Consider the following 14453-nt stretch of genomic DNA (forward strand, 5'->3'; position numbering starts at 1 on the left):
TATACGCTGGTAGCTGGGAGAATAGAGTCGGTCGTTTGCTCTGGCACACAATAAAATACGACAAAGGATACGACGTTAAGATTGAAGAGTGTGATGTGATTCCTCAACCCTACCGAAGTTTCCCGGCTGGTGGAGAGAAGGAGCAGATTTGGAGCTGGAACTTTAACCAGGAAAATGTTGAACTGACATGTGATGGAGAACTACAATACTTGCAACATTTTGACGAGGGTGAAGTGAGTTCTTGGAAAACAGGACTACCTAAAAAGTGCCGTGCACTTGGAGATGCGGAGGTGGACAGGATAGCGTTCAGGAACATGGAGGGTTACTACATCCGTGCGATACCCAAGGATGGTACTGTAAAATTCCCAGATCCAGAACCTGAACCAGAGGATGAATCTGCAACGGAGGAAATTCAGCTGGACGACCCAGCTCAGCTGATTGATCCCAGCCAGCCACAAGTTTATCCTACCTGCAGCTGCTGGACCCCCGAGTGTGGCTACTGCTCCAACTTGGAGTGCACCGTTAAACAAGACCTCTCCACCTCTACACATGGTATCTCCGTTACAGTCCATCACAATAAGGCTACCCGGAAGAAGCTTCATTCCATTATACTCTACGATGAACCCGGCAACGTTTTAGGGACCTTCCAGTGGAGCCTGAAAAATATCAACTTGTCTGGTTGTATCAGCTGTCCAACCCCACTTGCTAAGATGAGAAATATGACACATGGAGTTGTTGATGCTCACTGGACTTTTCACCTGGAGAATGGGATGGCGCGGATATATATGAAGGAGGAGGTGATGTACGAGAGGGCACTTGTGGGGAAATGTGTTGAAAGATACGGTAAAGCCAAGAGGTTCGCGTTCAATGGGATGGGCTGCGAGAATAGCTTCAAGTTTCTGGCTAGTGAAATGGAGCCTGGAGCAAATGTTACGCCTGACTGTGGTGGAAAATGTCCTATAGGATCATGATCTCGTCGTCAGATTTTGGATATTAGACCTAAGAGAAAAAACAGAATTAATTCAATAATGACCCTAAATCGCACTAATATTAGATTAAATGATATAAAAAATTCCACAGAATTTGAAAAGAGGACTTTGAATTTATTACAATTAATAACAATGTAAAATATGTTTGAATAAATGATTTATTATGAATGTTTGACGAATAATGTATATATTATAATTAATTCGGGAGCCGAGTAATATCAAAATGGAAAACATGTTTTTACTTTTTTCATCATTCATGTATTTGTAAATTATAAGCAAGGAACGCAGAACGTCTTTTACACATGCAAGTATAATACTAATAATGGGTGAGCGAAACAAGTCTAAATTATATTACAATGCACCTGAACACCTGATACAGTAAAACTATAACCCCGATTTTCCGCGGAGTTTGGGGAAACAGCTCCGCGGTAGCCAGCAAATCGGGATTTGAGGTAAATCGGCGGATTGTTTGTGTAAATTAAGTTTGCTATGCTCCATTTGGGGAAAGGAAATGGCCGCAACATATCGCGGCCATTACTGAATAAACATTCAATATCCACTAATGATCTCTGTCTGTGCTGCAGTGGTACCAGGAGAGACAGCCCTACCCCTGGAGAGGGAGGGGACGGTACAACGCTGAGTGGAGTATCAAACCCGCTCAAGAGGATGCTGGGAGAACCGTGTTGGGGAGTTTGCTGGTGGGTTGTTTTATGAGACTTCTGTATATCTTTGGAAATGTGAACACAATGTTAACACAATGTTGAAACAATGTTGACACAATGTTGACACAATTTTAACACAATTTTAACACAGTGTTAACACAATGTTAACACAATGTTAACACAATGTTAACACAATGTTAACACAATGTTAACACAATGTTAACACGATGTCAACACAATGTTAACACAATGTTAACACAATGTTAACACAATGTTAACACAATGTCAACACAATTAATACACAGGTGGTATGTACTGCAGAAGACTATACAACACCAAGCTGGCTTCTGCTCACAAGGACAAATTCTCTGCCTTTAAGGTTTGTCAACCCCTTCCCCCGGCCCCCAACCCTCCCTTCCTCCCCGGCCCACAATCCCCCCTCCTCCCTGGCCCCCAACCCTCCCTCCTCCCCCGGACCCCAACCCTCCCCCCAACCCTCCCCTCCTATCCCGGCCCCCAACCCTCCCTCCTCCCCCGGCCCCAACCCTCCCTCCTCCCCCGGCCCCAACCCTCCCTCCTCCCCCGGCCCGGCCCCCAACCCTTCCCTCCTCACCCGGGTGATGATGGGAACAATTTGATTGATCGAGCAGTTTTCACTTCTTATTCATTTCTTATTCACTTATATTCACTTCTTATCCACTTATCTTCTTATTCACTTCTTATTAACTTATCAGCATTCTCTTTAAAGCTATTATTATTATTCACTTACAGTTATACAGTTCGGCCAGTCTTTGATTTTCCTTTTGAACTACTCCAGCTTTTCAAAATTATCTTTCTGAGAAACGATGTCTCATTTTGAGCTCGATCATGCTGCGTCACGCGTCTGTAATAATTATATTGCTCAACATCACATCAGCTTTAACGGTAATTCTGTAATATATTTCTTTGATATTTAATAGTGTGCTAATGCTTTAGCCTTCAATCCGAGTTCAACTTCAACTGAACTTGTTCCGAGTGGTCGCAGTTACATTGCAAGCTCGACAGCTTGATCTATTTTGTATTATCTGATCACTTGATCAGTTCAAAGGTTTACTCCCCTTCGTGCTATTAGACATTTCTCTCTGTTCGCCACTTTTCATATTTATCAACATCAGCATGATTTTGACTCTGTTATTAAAAAGAAAGTCGTATAATATTCACTATTAGCCCTTATTTGCCCTTATTGGGAATCGCTTTTGCCCCCCATCAACAATCAACATGGCCTTTTGCTCCAATGTGCTAATGTGGGGTTGCTCCGGGAGCACATTATATGGTTACCTAGCTTGATAGTCTCTTGCTCGCTTCTCTCAGATACAAGAATCTTGAAAATAGCGCCGTATAGAGAAGTAGAGATTGGCGTGCCAGGTAGATAATGTGGCTTAATTCTCCAGGAGCACGTTATGTGGTGTAATTTACTTTCTCCTCTTCAAGGGTCTGACATTTGTATTTATTCTTATTCGTATTGATCTTATCTTATCTGGGTATGGTTTATTGCACTTTTATCCTGGATTTTGGGGGTAAATGTTTTCTTATCTTACAAAAAAGTTTCCAGCCTGTTACCAGGACTAAATGAGCTTGTTAACAACATTTTCAAACTTATTGCTTAAAACTTCGGACTAGTTCTTTAATAGTCGGTCGACAACGAGCCGCTGTAAGTAATGAAAGGTTATACTAAGCGACAACATTCATGCCTAGTAAGACGTAAGACGTAAGAGGTATCGGTGGCATCAGTCAAGAACACAGCAGAAATGTGATTTAATATAATACTTGTAACCGACATGCGGCCGAGAACCCCCGGCTCCACCTTTCTTTCCACCTCACTCTCCAGCCAGATAGCTGATAGTAAAGTTAGCCATTTATATCGAAATATTTAAAAATATTTAACAAAGCACAGCTTTTTGAGTTTACTGTATTAATAGCTAGTGTGGCCATCTGGCGCTCTGTAAATGTACTGTAATGTATAATCTAACTTCCTCAGAAATTGGAAAGTGAGCAGAGCAGTAATTTATATTGTAGCTTATGCTAAAATACAGGATAAATGTTTTTTTTTAAAGAAAAAAAGTAAAATATCTCACAAAAGAAATATTTCAAAAAGCAAGATATCTCAAAAAGCAAAATATCTCAAAAAGTAAAATATCTCAAAAGGTGAAATATCTCAAAAAGTGAAATATCTCAAAAATTAAATATCTCAAAAAGTAAGACATCTCAAAAAGTGAAATATCTCAAAAATTAAAATATGTCCAGGTTCAATACAGTGAGCTCAGAAAACTAGGAGCCGTGTTCTGACATTCTCACCTTCCTATTATTTGCGTGAGACAGGTGTTATAACTGAACCAGAAACCATTCCTTTTTCAGAAGGGAGTGGCTTTATTGACGTAGCGTGCTGTGCGTAGAAACTTGGCTGATATATGCATTAACTTTTTATTGCAATTGACTGGATTGTCTTCATTCTACGGTTCTTTCCTGGAGCAAATTGCACAATTGTTCTGGCGGTGAAGAGCTAATTCCCAACTTATGTAGCTGTAGTCACACTACATCTACATAAGACTACAGTAGTGATTTCTGGGAATCGTTAACAGAAGCTTTTTCTGCTTAATTTGATCGTTTGATCGTTTAAAGGTTTCGACCATTTCTTGGAATTCATAGCTTAGCAAAACTGGCGGAGAACCTAGTTGGTTTAGCCGCCTAAAGCTACACCTTACTTTTTTACTTTTATGAAATTTCAACAATGTGTTATGCAGTACCGACTCCAGCCTCACTAAGGTTAAACTGGCAATCTTCCTGTTTTAGAGAATGTTTTCAATGTTATTCCGATCTACAGTCACTTATTGATGCAATCAGGTAAGAGAACATCGTATCTTGATAACTTTCAATTGGCAGTGACACTGTCGACTGGCGAGACCCCACTAAACTCGACAGTTTTTAGTTAGAGAATAAGAGCCTCAATATATATGATAAATTATTGAGTATTCAATTTGTCAGAGTTTGTCAGAAATTTGTCATCACTCGCTTCATTTGCGAAGGAATTGAGTATCCATGTATATTGCATAACAACTTATCCCGTACTCAACTGTGTTGAATGTTGATGTAATACAGCTCATAAAATAATGCAATCTTACTGAGTTAATATATTATTTTATAATATTGAAACTTTACATTGAGTAGTTCCGTGCGCGCATACTTTTACTTTTATAACCTCACAAAATTTCATTCTTCGACACCAGGCCGGATATCGCAATTGTACGCCTAAGGCCCCAGCTGGCCCAGTCAATGACGAGCTATGAAAAATCATTTGAGAAAACATCCAATTTTTTAGCAATCGTACTTATTACTCTAAAACTAACCTTTAGCGAAAAGCTCACCGTTTCTTTCTATCCCAGACCCTAAATATTCATTTAAAACTGTAAAATGTCTAGGGATAATATGTTTATTCCCCGAGCAGTTACATAGAACAATCAGAATTTGTACGCTCTCGTACAAGAGCTAGGGAGTTTCCCAAGTTTCCCAAGTTTCCCAAGTTTCCCATTCAGTCTCCTACTTTCTGCCACTCCTCAAAGCAGCAATTACGTGATTAAGTTGTCACGTCTAGGCCGATTTGCTCAAACAAGGAGTTTTGTAAGTTGTAGTGTAGGTTGCAGCAGTGGTTTGGTTTGCTGGCCATCGTGTGCCTAGTGTGTTGTGAAAGGGAATGCTTTTTTATGCACTTTTTTGTTTGTTAAAAGCAGGCCGTTTGAGGTTAATTCGAGTAAAAACACAATTAGGTCATATATTATTCTGTCTGGAGCTACCACCATACAAATTACAATGAGAACCACATCGCGTGTACACTGTACCACAGAGAACTTACCATATCTTTGATAAAGGACCATGTATATCCACTGTTCATCCGCAGCTCGCAGGAGCAAAGTACCACACCTTTGATGAAGGAGCAGAGTACCATACCTTTATTTGATGAAGGAGCAGAGTACTGTACCTTTATTTGATGAAGCAGCAGAGTACTGTACCTTTATTTGATGAAGGAGCAGAGAACTGTACCTTTATTTGATGAAGGAGCAGAGTACCATACCTTTATTTGATGAAGGAGCAGAATACTGTACCTTTATTTGATGAAGCAGCAGAGTACTGTACCTTTATTTGATGAAGGAGCAGAGAACTGTACCTTTATTTGATGAAGGAGCAAAGTACCACACCTTTGATGAAGGAGCAGACTACCATACCTTTATTTGATGAAGGAGCAGAGTACTGTACCTTTATTTGATGAAGCAGCAGAGTACCATACCTTTTATGAAGGAGCAGAGTACTGTACCTTTATTTGATGAAAGAGCAGAGTACTGTACCTTTATTTGATGAAGGAGCAGAGTACTGTACCTTTATTTGATGAAGCAGCAGAGTACTGTACCTTTATTTGATGAAGGATCAGAGTACTGTACCTTTATTTGATGAAGAAGCAGAGTACTGTACCTTTATTTGATGAAGGAGCAGAGTACTGTACCTTTATTTGATGAAGGAGCAGAGTACTGTACCTTTATTTGATGAAGGAGCAGAGTACCATACCTTTGATGAAGGAGCAGAGTACTGTACCTTTATTTGATGAAGGAGCAGAGTACTGTACCTTTATTTGATGAAGGAGCAGAGTACTGTACCTTTATTTGATGAAGGAGCAGAGTACTGTACCTCTATTTGATGAAGGAGCAGAGTACCATACCTTTTATGAAGGAGCAGAGTACTGTACCTTTATTTGATGAAGGAGCAGAGTACTGTACCTTTATTTGATGAAGGAGCAGAGTACTGTACCTTTATTTGATGAAGGAGCAGAGTACTGTACCTTTATTTGATGAAGGAGCAGAGTACTGTACCTTTATTTGATGAAGGAGCAGAGTACCATACCTTTATTTGATGAAGGAGCAGAGTACTGTACCTTTATTTGATGAAGGAGCAGAGTACTGTACCTTTATTTGATGAAGGAGCAGAGTACCATACCTTTATTTGATGAAGGAGCAGAGTACTGTACCTTTATTTGATGAAGGAGCAGAGTACTGTACCTTTATTTGATGAAGGATCAGAGTACTGTACCTTTATTTGATGAAGGAGCAGAGTACTGTACCTTTATTTGATGAAGGAGCAGAGTACTGTACCTTTATTTGATGAAAGAGCAGAGTACTGTACCTTTATTTGATGAAGGAGCAGAGTACTGTACCTTTATTTGATGAAGGAGCAGAGTACTGTACCTTTATTTGATGAAGGAGCAGAGTACTGTACCTTTATTTGATGAAGGAGCAGAGTACTGTACCTTTATTTGATGAAGGAGCAGAGTACCATACCTTTTATGAAGGAGCAGAGTACTGTACCTTTATTTGATGAAGGAGCAGAGAACTGTACCTTTATTTGACGAAGGAGCAGAGTACTGTACCTTTATTTGATGAAGGAGCAGAGTACTGTACCTTTATTTGATGAAGCAGCAGAGTACTGTACCTTTATTTGATGAAGGAGCAGAGTACTGTACCTTTATTTGATGAAGCAGCAAAGTACTGTACCTTTATTTGATGAAGGAGCAGAGTACTGTACCTTTATTTGATGAAGGAGCAGGGTACTGTACCTTTATTTGATGAAGGAGCAGAGTACTGTACCTTTATTTTATGAAGGAGCAGAGTACTGTACCTTTATTTGATGAAGGAGCAGAGTACTGTACCTTTATTTGATGAAGGAGCAGAGTACTGTACCTCTATTTGATGAAGGAGCAGAGTACCATACCTTTTATGAAGGAGCAGAGTACTGTACCTTTATTTGATGAAGGAGCAGAGTACTGTACCTTTATTTGATGAAGGAGCAGAGTACTGTACCTTTATTTGATGAAGGAGCAGAGTACTGTACCTTTATTTGATGAAGGAGCAGAGTACTGTACCTTTATTTGATGAAGGAGCAGAGTACCATACCTTTATTTGATGAAGGAGCAGAGTACTGTACCTTTATTTGATGAAGGAGCAGAGTACTGTACCTTTATTTGATGAAGGAGCAGAGTACCATACCTTTATTTGATGAAGGAGCAGAGTACTGTACCTTTATTTGATGAAGGAGCAGAGTACTGTACCTTTATTTGATGAAGGATCAGAGTACTGTACCTTTATTTGATGAAGGAGCAGAGTACTGTACCTTTATTTGATGAAGGAGCAGAGTACTGTACCTTTATTTGATGAAAGAGCAGAGTACTGTACCTTTATTTGATGAAGGAGCAGAGTACTGTACCTTTATTTGATGAAGGAGCAGAGTACTGTACCTTTATTTGATGAAGGAGCAGAGTACTGTACCTTTATTTGATGAAGGAGCAGAGTACTGTACCTTTATTTGATGAAGGAGCAGAGTACCATACCTTTTATGAAGGAGCAGAGTACTGTACCTTTATTTGATGAAGGAGCAGAGAACTGTACCTTTATTTGACGAAGGAGCAGAGTACTGTACCTTTATTTGATGAAGGAGCAGAGTACTGTACCTTTATTTGATGAAGCAGCAGAGTACTGTACCTTTATTTGATGAAGGAGCAGAGTACTGTACCTTTATTTGATGAAGCAGCAAAGTACTGTACCTTTATTTGATGAAGGAGCAGAGTACTGTACCTTTATTTGATGAAGGAGCAGGGTACTGTACCTTTATTTGATGAAGGAGCAGAGTACTGTACCTTTATTTTATGAAGGAGCAGAGTACTGTACCTTTATTTGATGAAGGAGCAGAGTACTGTACCTTTATTTGATGAAGGAGCAGAGTACTGTACCTTTATTTGTTGAAGGAGCTGAGTACCATACTTTTTATGAAGGAGCAGGAGAGCGCCACCATATGCTGCCGTTATTAATACACATCTTATAACAGAGAGCTCCACTCTCTCCGTGTACCTTATATTGTACAATAAGTCCTCTAGCAGTAGTGTCGTGTGTAGAGAGTCCATACTGTGTGGTGTATATAAGTATATAGCTTTAATTGTTCGTTCTGGAGCGGTTACAATCAACATTATAGCTATGCCTTGTATAGCTGCTGTGGTGCTTACTGCGCTTATTTTTAAGATCATCTTTAGTCGCTTATCTTTAGCTTCTATTTTGATAATACTATAATAATTAATAGTAATTTGATTATCCTGCTTTCAGTCATAATAATAATAGTTCGATTATCTTTCTGCCACTAATGCTCGTTCGCTCTGTTTTCTTCTACCGTTTTTACAATTCTAACCACTAGCAAGCCCTCTCTTTTCATACACCTGATTTGTTGAAAATATACTCGGCCTTTATAGACAATTATTTTTCGTTGAACTCGGGGTTGGGCTTCAGTTCAATATACCAATTACTCTATCATATAATATTGCTACTTTACTTTCTAACTCGATATAAAGAGACATGAGTTGATGAACCACATAGTGTATGTTGTTAACTTACAAATTGTGCTTAACGATCTGGCTCTGGTCCAAATACTCAAATATATCTAACAAAATCTACTGACGCTGTAAAAGCTACAGTTAAACGATACGAAGAGTTGTTTTGCTAGCACTGGTACTATTGTTATGGAGCTTCTGTATTCACACTGGAATTATTTGTTATAACTATAAGAATATAGTGTGTTATGCAGTGAGATACCGTATTATAGTGTGTTATATAGTGTGTTATATAATGTGTTATATAGTTATATAGTTGCTGTTTGATAGATCCTAGCCTAAAGATCTCTGTCTCATTAACTCATCATTAAACAATGTACCTAAATACTGCACGATCAGATGGAATGTGCACAAGATTGCCGCTCAATCGTTTAGTGTGGATTTTGCAGCTGTTTTGCAATGTGCTTTTCAAATTTGACACGAGTACTCGTTTGCATTTTCTTAAATTGTAGCTCTCAGTGATCGCCTGTCATAAGCCAGTGGGTCTGGACTGTGGATCTATTTTAATCTTGATGTTGGTCCGTACCACTCCTCAAATACCAGATGTACCTTCAAGTATCTCTGAAATACCATTATAATGAACTCATACATGTAGTTCATATCCATCCACCAGCGATTACGATCATGCATAATTATACTTCCTGTATATCTATATTCCACAACTACTCACTAATTATACTTCTTGTTTTCTCTCTTTTAACAAACTGGTAGAGGAAACTAGCGTGGTCAGCATTGTCTCCAACTCATCAGATAAACGGTAGATTATTAGCCAGACAGCCAGTGTAGACACTGAGTACATGCAGTTGTATTTCTGCTAGGATGCTGCTACACTTTGTTACGTTAATTGGCTGGTGTTCCCAGATGGTTCCGGCCAATTTATCCAGCATGATTAAATTTAGATCATTATGTCCACTGTCTCCACAAAATTTGTAGAATTGTACGTGATTATTTCGGATTGAACATGGCTATGTATTGCTTACTCATGACCTACCTATGTGACCTTAGGTACCTATACATAGGTACCTGACCTATGTACTTATGTATAGATAGTGAGTTTGTTTGATGGTTTTATCTTGAATTGTTTCAACTTGAATGGAAAATGATCAGTAAATGAACGTTTACGCCATTCATTGTTTTCATTGAGAAAACACTTACAAAAAACATTTACATTCTGCATGTATAGATACTGAGTTTGTTTGATAGTTTTATTTTGAATTGTTTTAACTTGAATGGAAAATGATCAGTGAATGAACGTTTACGCCATTCATACTTTTCATTTGAGAAATGAGACGCAACCTACATACTATTCAGGGTTTGGACTGATGCTATGTGAGGTTGTTTTGTATTCCATGTCTCTGATTGTACTCAGTATTTCTCTCATCCAATTAATAACACTCCTTTATTTTCACAACATTCCTCTCTAATCCTGTATAAGTCTCGTGTTTATCAAACACTGGTAACCTCACTACTCTATGTAACTATTGTTTGCGGTTTGTGTTTGTTACTGGTGTAACCTTTAAATTACTGGTGTTACTGGTGTAACCTTTAAATTACTGGTGTAACCTTTAAATTACTGGTGTAACCTTTAAATTACTGGTGTTACTGGCGTAACCTTTAAATTGCTGGTGTAACCTTTAAATTTAATGAGGGTTGCACTCTTAAACGTTCTCTGTGTGATCCTGTACTACTCATTCATGTACATATTATTTAACACAGTACTATACTCAGTAAACAGTAAGACAGTAGCAACAAGGATCGTTTCTATTTCGCACGTAGATGATTTTAGATAAGTAATACAGTAGCAACAAGGATCGTTTCTATTTCGCACTATCATGATTTTTTATGCAGATCCAATCCTTCGGTTTTTTTATAGATTTCTTCAAACTTACAGTTGTTCCAGTCTATTTTTAAAAGCTTGTGGTTGTGGGTTTTTTGATAAAATTGCTATTAGTATTTAATTCTGTGTTACTTTTTTAAATCCCAGTGAATTGCAAATCATCATGGTTTCTTCAGTAACTGTAGTCATTGTAATAACGTTAATGACCATAGAAATTAAAATAATTTGAATGACTGTTGTTCTTTTCATAAATGATATATATTCTGGACTTTCTCAGGGCACTAATATCCTTTTATACGCTGATGATACTAAAATGTGGAGGGAGATATCCCAAGAGGAAGACCACCATATACTTCAAAGCGATATTAATTATCTCATGACATGGGCAAGAACTAATAAGATGAAGTTTCATCCTGATAAATGTAAGGTTTTAGCTATACTTAAGAGGTGGTCTCCCTTAGATGGCATTTTACCATTTACACGTTACACTTACTCTATGGGCCAAACTCTTCTTGATTATACAGATTCTGAAAAAGATTTAGGCATAATCATGACGTCTAATTTTAATTTTAATAGCCAGGCCGATGCTCTATATGGTAAAGCTAACCAAAAATTTGGCATGCTTAAGAGAAATTGTCATTTTTTTAATGATCTGAACAAGAGAAGAGTCTTGTATCTTACTCTTGTACGCTCAATATTCGAACACTGTCCCATCATTTGGCGACCAGCGTCCAGTAGCACTATCAATAGGCTTGAAGGATTGCAGAAAAGGGCCCTCAAATGGATTCGTAATGATTACGGTGTAAGCTATAGTGTAGAGGAAATCTATAATGCCCATTGTAAACAGTTAAATATTCTGCCCCTAAAGTACAGGTTTGATTACCATGATCTCAAGTTCTTTCATTCCCTAGTGCATCAATACCACCCATGCACCACTCTGCCTCAGTAAGTCAGTACCTTACTTTCTTCTCCAGGTCATGCCGACTGAGAAGCTCACATCTTGATCACTTATCAGTAATATCTTCAATTCCACCTGGCTCAGCTATATCTAAATCTTACTTTTATCGAGCTCATCTCACTTGGAACCGACTTCCTCTTTCCCTTCGAGAGATTATCAGACCAGGTGTGTTTAAAACAGAACTTATTAAACACATCTGGAAGGAACATGTTTGTACTGCATCTGTAGATATTGACCCTAGTTCAGATCCTGACAATTCTTTTTCTCCTGACTACGGGTAGTGTATTTCTCTATTATTTTTGTTTTTATTTTTATTTTTGAGGTACTCATCACGCATTTTTGCTTTATTCGGATACAATTTTGATTTAGTCTTTTATATTCAATTATTTAAATTTTATCGTTACAACTTCATTCCATTGGAAATATTACAAATCAGCCAATTGTAATTGAGAATTTTTGGGTTGTGGCAACTATTCTTAAAAACCTAGAAATGCCTCCTAAGTTCACAGCTCATATTATTTGCCCATTTTTCTCCTTCTGCACTTGGGGCCCAATGTAATTGCTCGACTTTTCATCAGGTCTCTCGAGGCCTTTTGTTTGGTTATTTGGGTGTATTGGTGTCCCCTGATTGTTATCATCGCTGTGCACTTGTCAAGGCATTTTTTGGTTTCTCTAGTCCATTTTTAGAAATTCTATACAACATTGATATTGTAATAAATTCTGATGATAATAATTGAAAGATTTCAATAAAAAAAAGACTATCCTGATTATCCGGACTTTCCGGACTGCTCACAATATCGCAGGTTTATCATACAATGCTCTCAACTCCCACCACCCTCAGGTTTATGATCGGACACACAACACTAGGATCCAGGCGCTTATAATGGACCTTGGAGATACCCCCGACCCAGATTCCCCCAGCGTGGGAACCATCCCCAACGGTAACCCCGACTTTTACGCGGCAGTAGATGACGACGAAGACGTGGACTTACCCTACGCAGACTGTGATCAAGGAGCCACAGGGAGTGATAAGGATATCCTGACGACCACAGTGAAGTCTCATCACGACTTTGAGGTGGACCCCCAGACGTGTTGGCCCTGTGTGGGGTGTCAGGACGATGAGGTGCCCGCCACTATGAGGTGGTGCAGCGTGATGTGAGCTGCACGTGGGGGATAAGAGCTGCACGTACAGTACAATCCGCACGTGCAGATTGTACTGCACTTGCAGATTTTACTGCACGTGCAATAGATAAATAACATTAGCAGAGTCGTCAGAGATTAATGAAAAAGCATCACAAGGATCTCGCTAAGTCGCTACGAAGCTAGTATAATCAGGATGGAGAAAAATAATTTTATCAGACAAATGTTAGTCGTTGAAAAAACACGGGATAGCGAATTTAAAAAATCTTATGTGGGTTATTATGTAAATTCGGACGTGACCGCCGTTTTTTCCTGGCGTTTTTCATTCTTAACAGTTACGTTCAGTTACACCAACAATAATGCAACAACTCTAACTATCTCGGCAATGTTGTTACATGCGTCTATGCGTATTGTGTACATTTTTGATGAAATTCTATGCGGTGTGCAATGTTTTTAAAACGATGACTATAACTAAGTAAGTGTATCTTGGAGTCAATAACAGTACTTGGACGTCTTTAAAGATTTGTTTAATAGAGTAGTTCCAGAAGCCCAATTTGTTCAAATCTTTCTGAACCTTAAAGCTAACAATTAGGCGCCTTGGCTGAAAACCAACATAGAAAAATATTTTGTGTCCAGATAGGACCCTGAGAGTAAGTAAGTGCACTATTAATGTGCTTACATTTACAAGGTTAACTTTATAGTCTCATATCTCTACGACCTTACCGTCAACCTGTCTCCGCGCTTCAACCTTTAAGGTGCAGTTGCGTCTCGCAACTATTGATCATAGAGACTGGAGAGATTCGTCAAATTAGTTGCGTATTAGTGGGGTTGGAAAAACTTAATTTTTTCCTTCTATGATTGAGCTGAACAACTGCACTGCACAGGCAACATATAACTGCAGTGAATGCGGAATGGCACTATTGAACTATTGACCACACTTTTCTGCAAAATTGGCCGATTTTCGTTTTATCAGATTTTTGCAGTGGATATGTTAACCTAAACAATCGTGTAAACTGTAATGCAACGTTGCATACTACGCTGTTGAATAGTCCAACTTTTAAGCTTACATTAGGTTGAGACAGATTTGAGAAACTTTTGGTTTTTTGACCATTTTAAGAAAATTTATTTCTCAAGAAACATTTCTCTTCCTTATGCGATGGCAAGGAGATAGCTTGAGGGCTTACACTTACAGAAGAGAAATTGGCATGATGCCATGATTTGGAAATTGCCTTTATTTTCTTGCTTACAGATTCTCAGATTGAGTAGTAAAATTTACTTACACTGTAAATTTGAGAATTTCAAGATAATTAAAATTATAATAATTAATACTAATTTGCTATGAAACTATCGTAGATAAAATTAATGTATTTCAATTTCATTTCATTTTTAACCATGTGTACGCAGTAAAACAACA

At 38.4% G+C, this 14453-nt stretch overlaps 1 protein-coding gene across 1 annotated transcript; it reads left to right on the plus strand.

Moving 5' to 3' along the window:
• The first annotated feature begins 1577 nt into the window (after positions 1-1577).
• Positions 1578-14453, plus strand: LOC134819269 (uncharacterized). Its single transcript, XM_063829103.1, has 3 exons — positions 1578-1687; positions 1957-2030; positions 12741-14453. The coding sequence occupies exons 2-3, from the start codon at positions 1962-1964 to the stop codon at positions 13056-13058; spliced, it is 387 nt and encodes a 128-aa protein (XP_063685173.1). The 5' UTR covers positions 1578-1687; positions 1957-1961; the 3' UTR covers positions 13059-14453.

This window comes from Bolinopsis microptera, chromosome 8, assembly GCF_026151205.1.
Source record: "Bolinopsis microptera isolate Bmic1 chromosome 8, MBARI_Bmic_1.0, whole genome shotgun sequence".
Taxonomy (NCBI): Eukaryota; Metazoa; Ctenophora; class Tentaculata; order Lobata; family Bolinopsidae; genus Bolinopsis; species Bolinopsis microptera.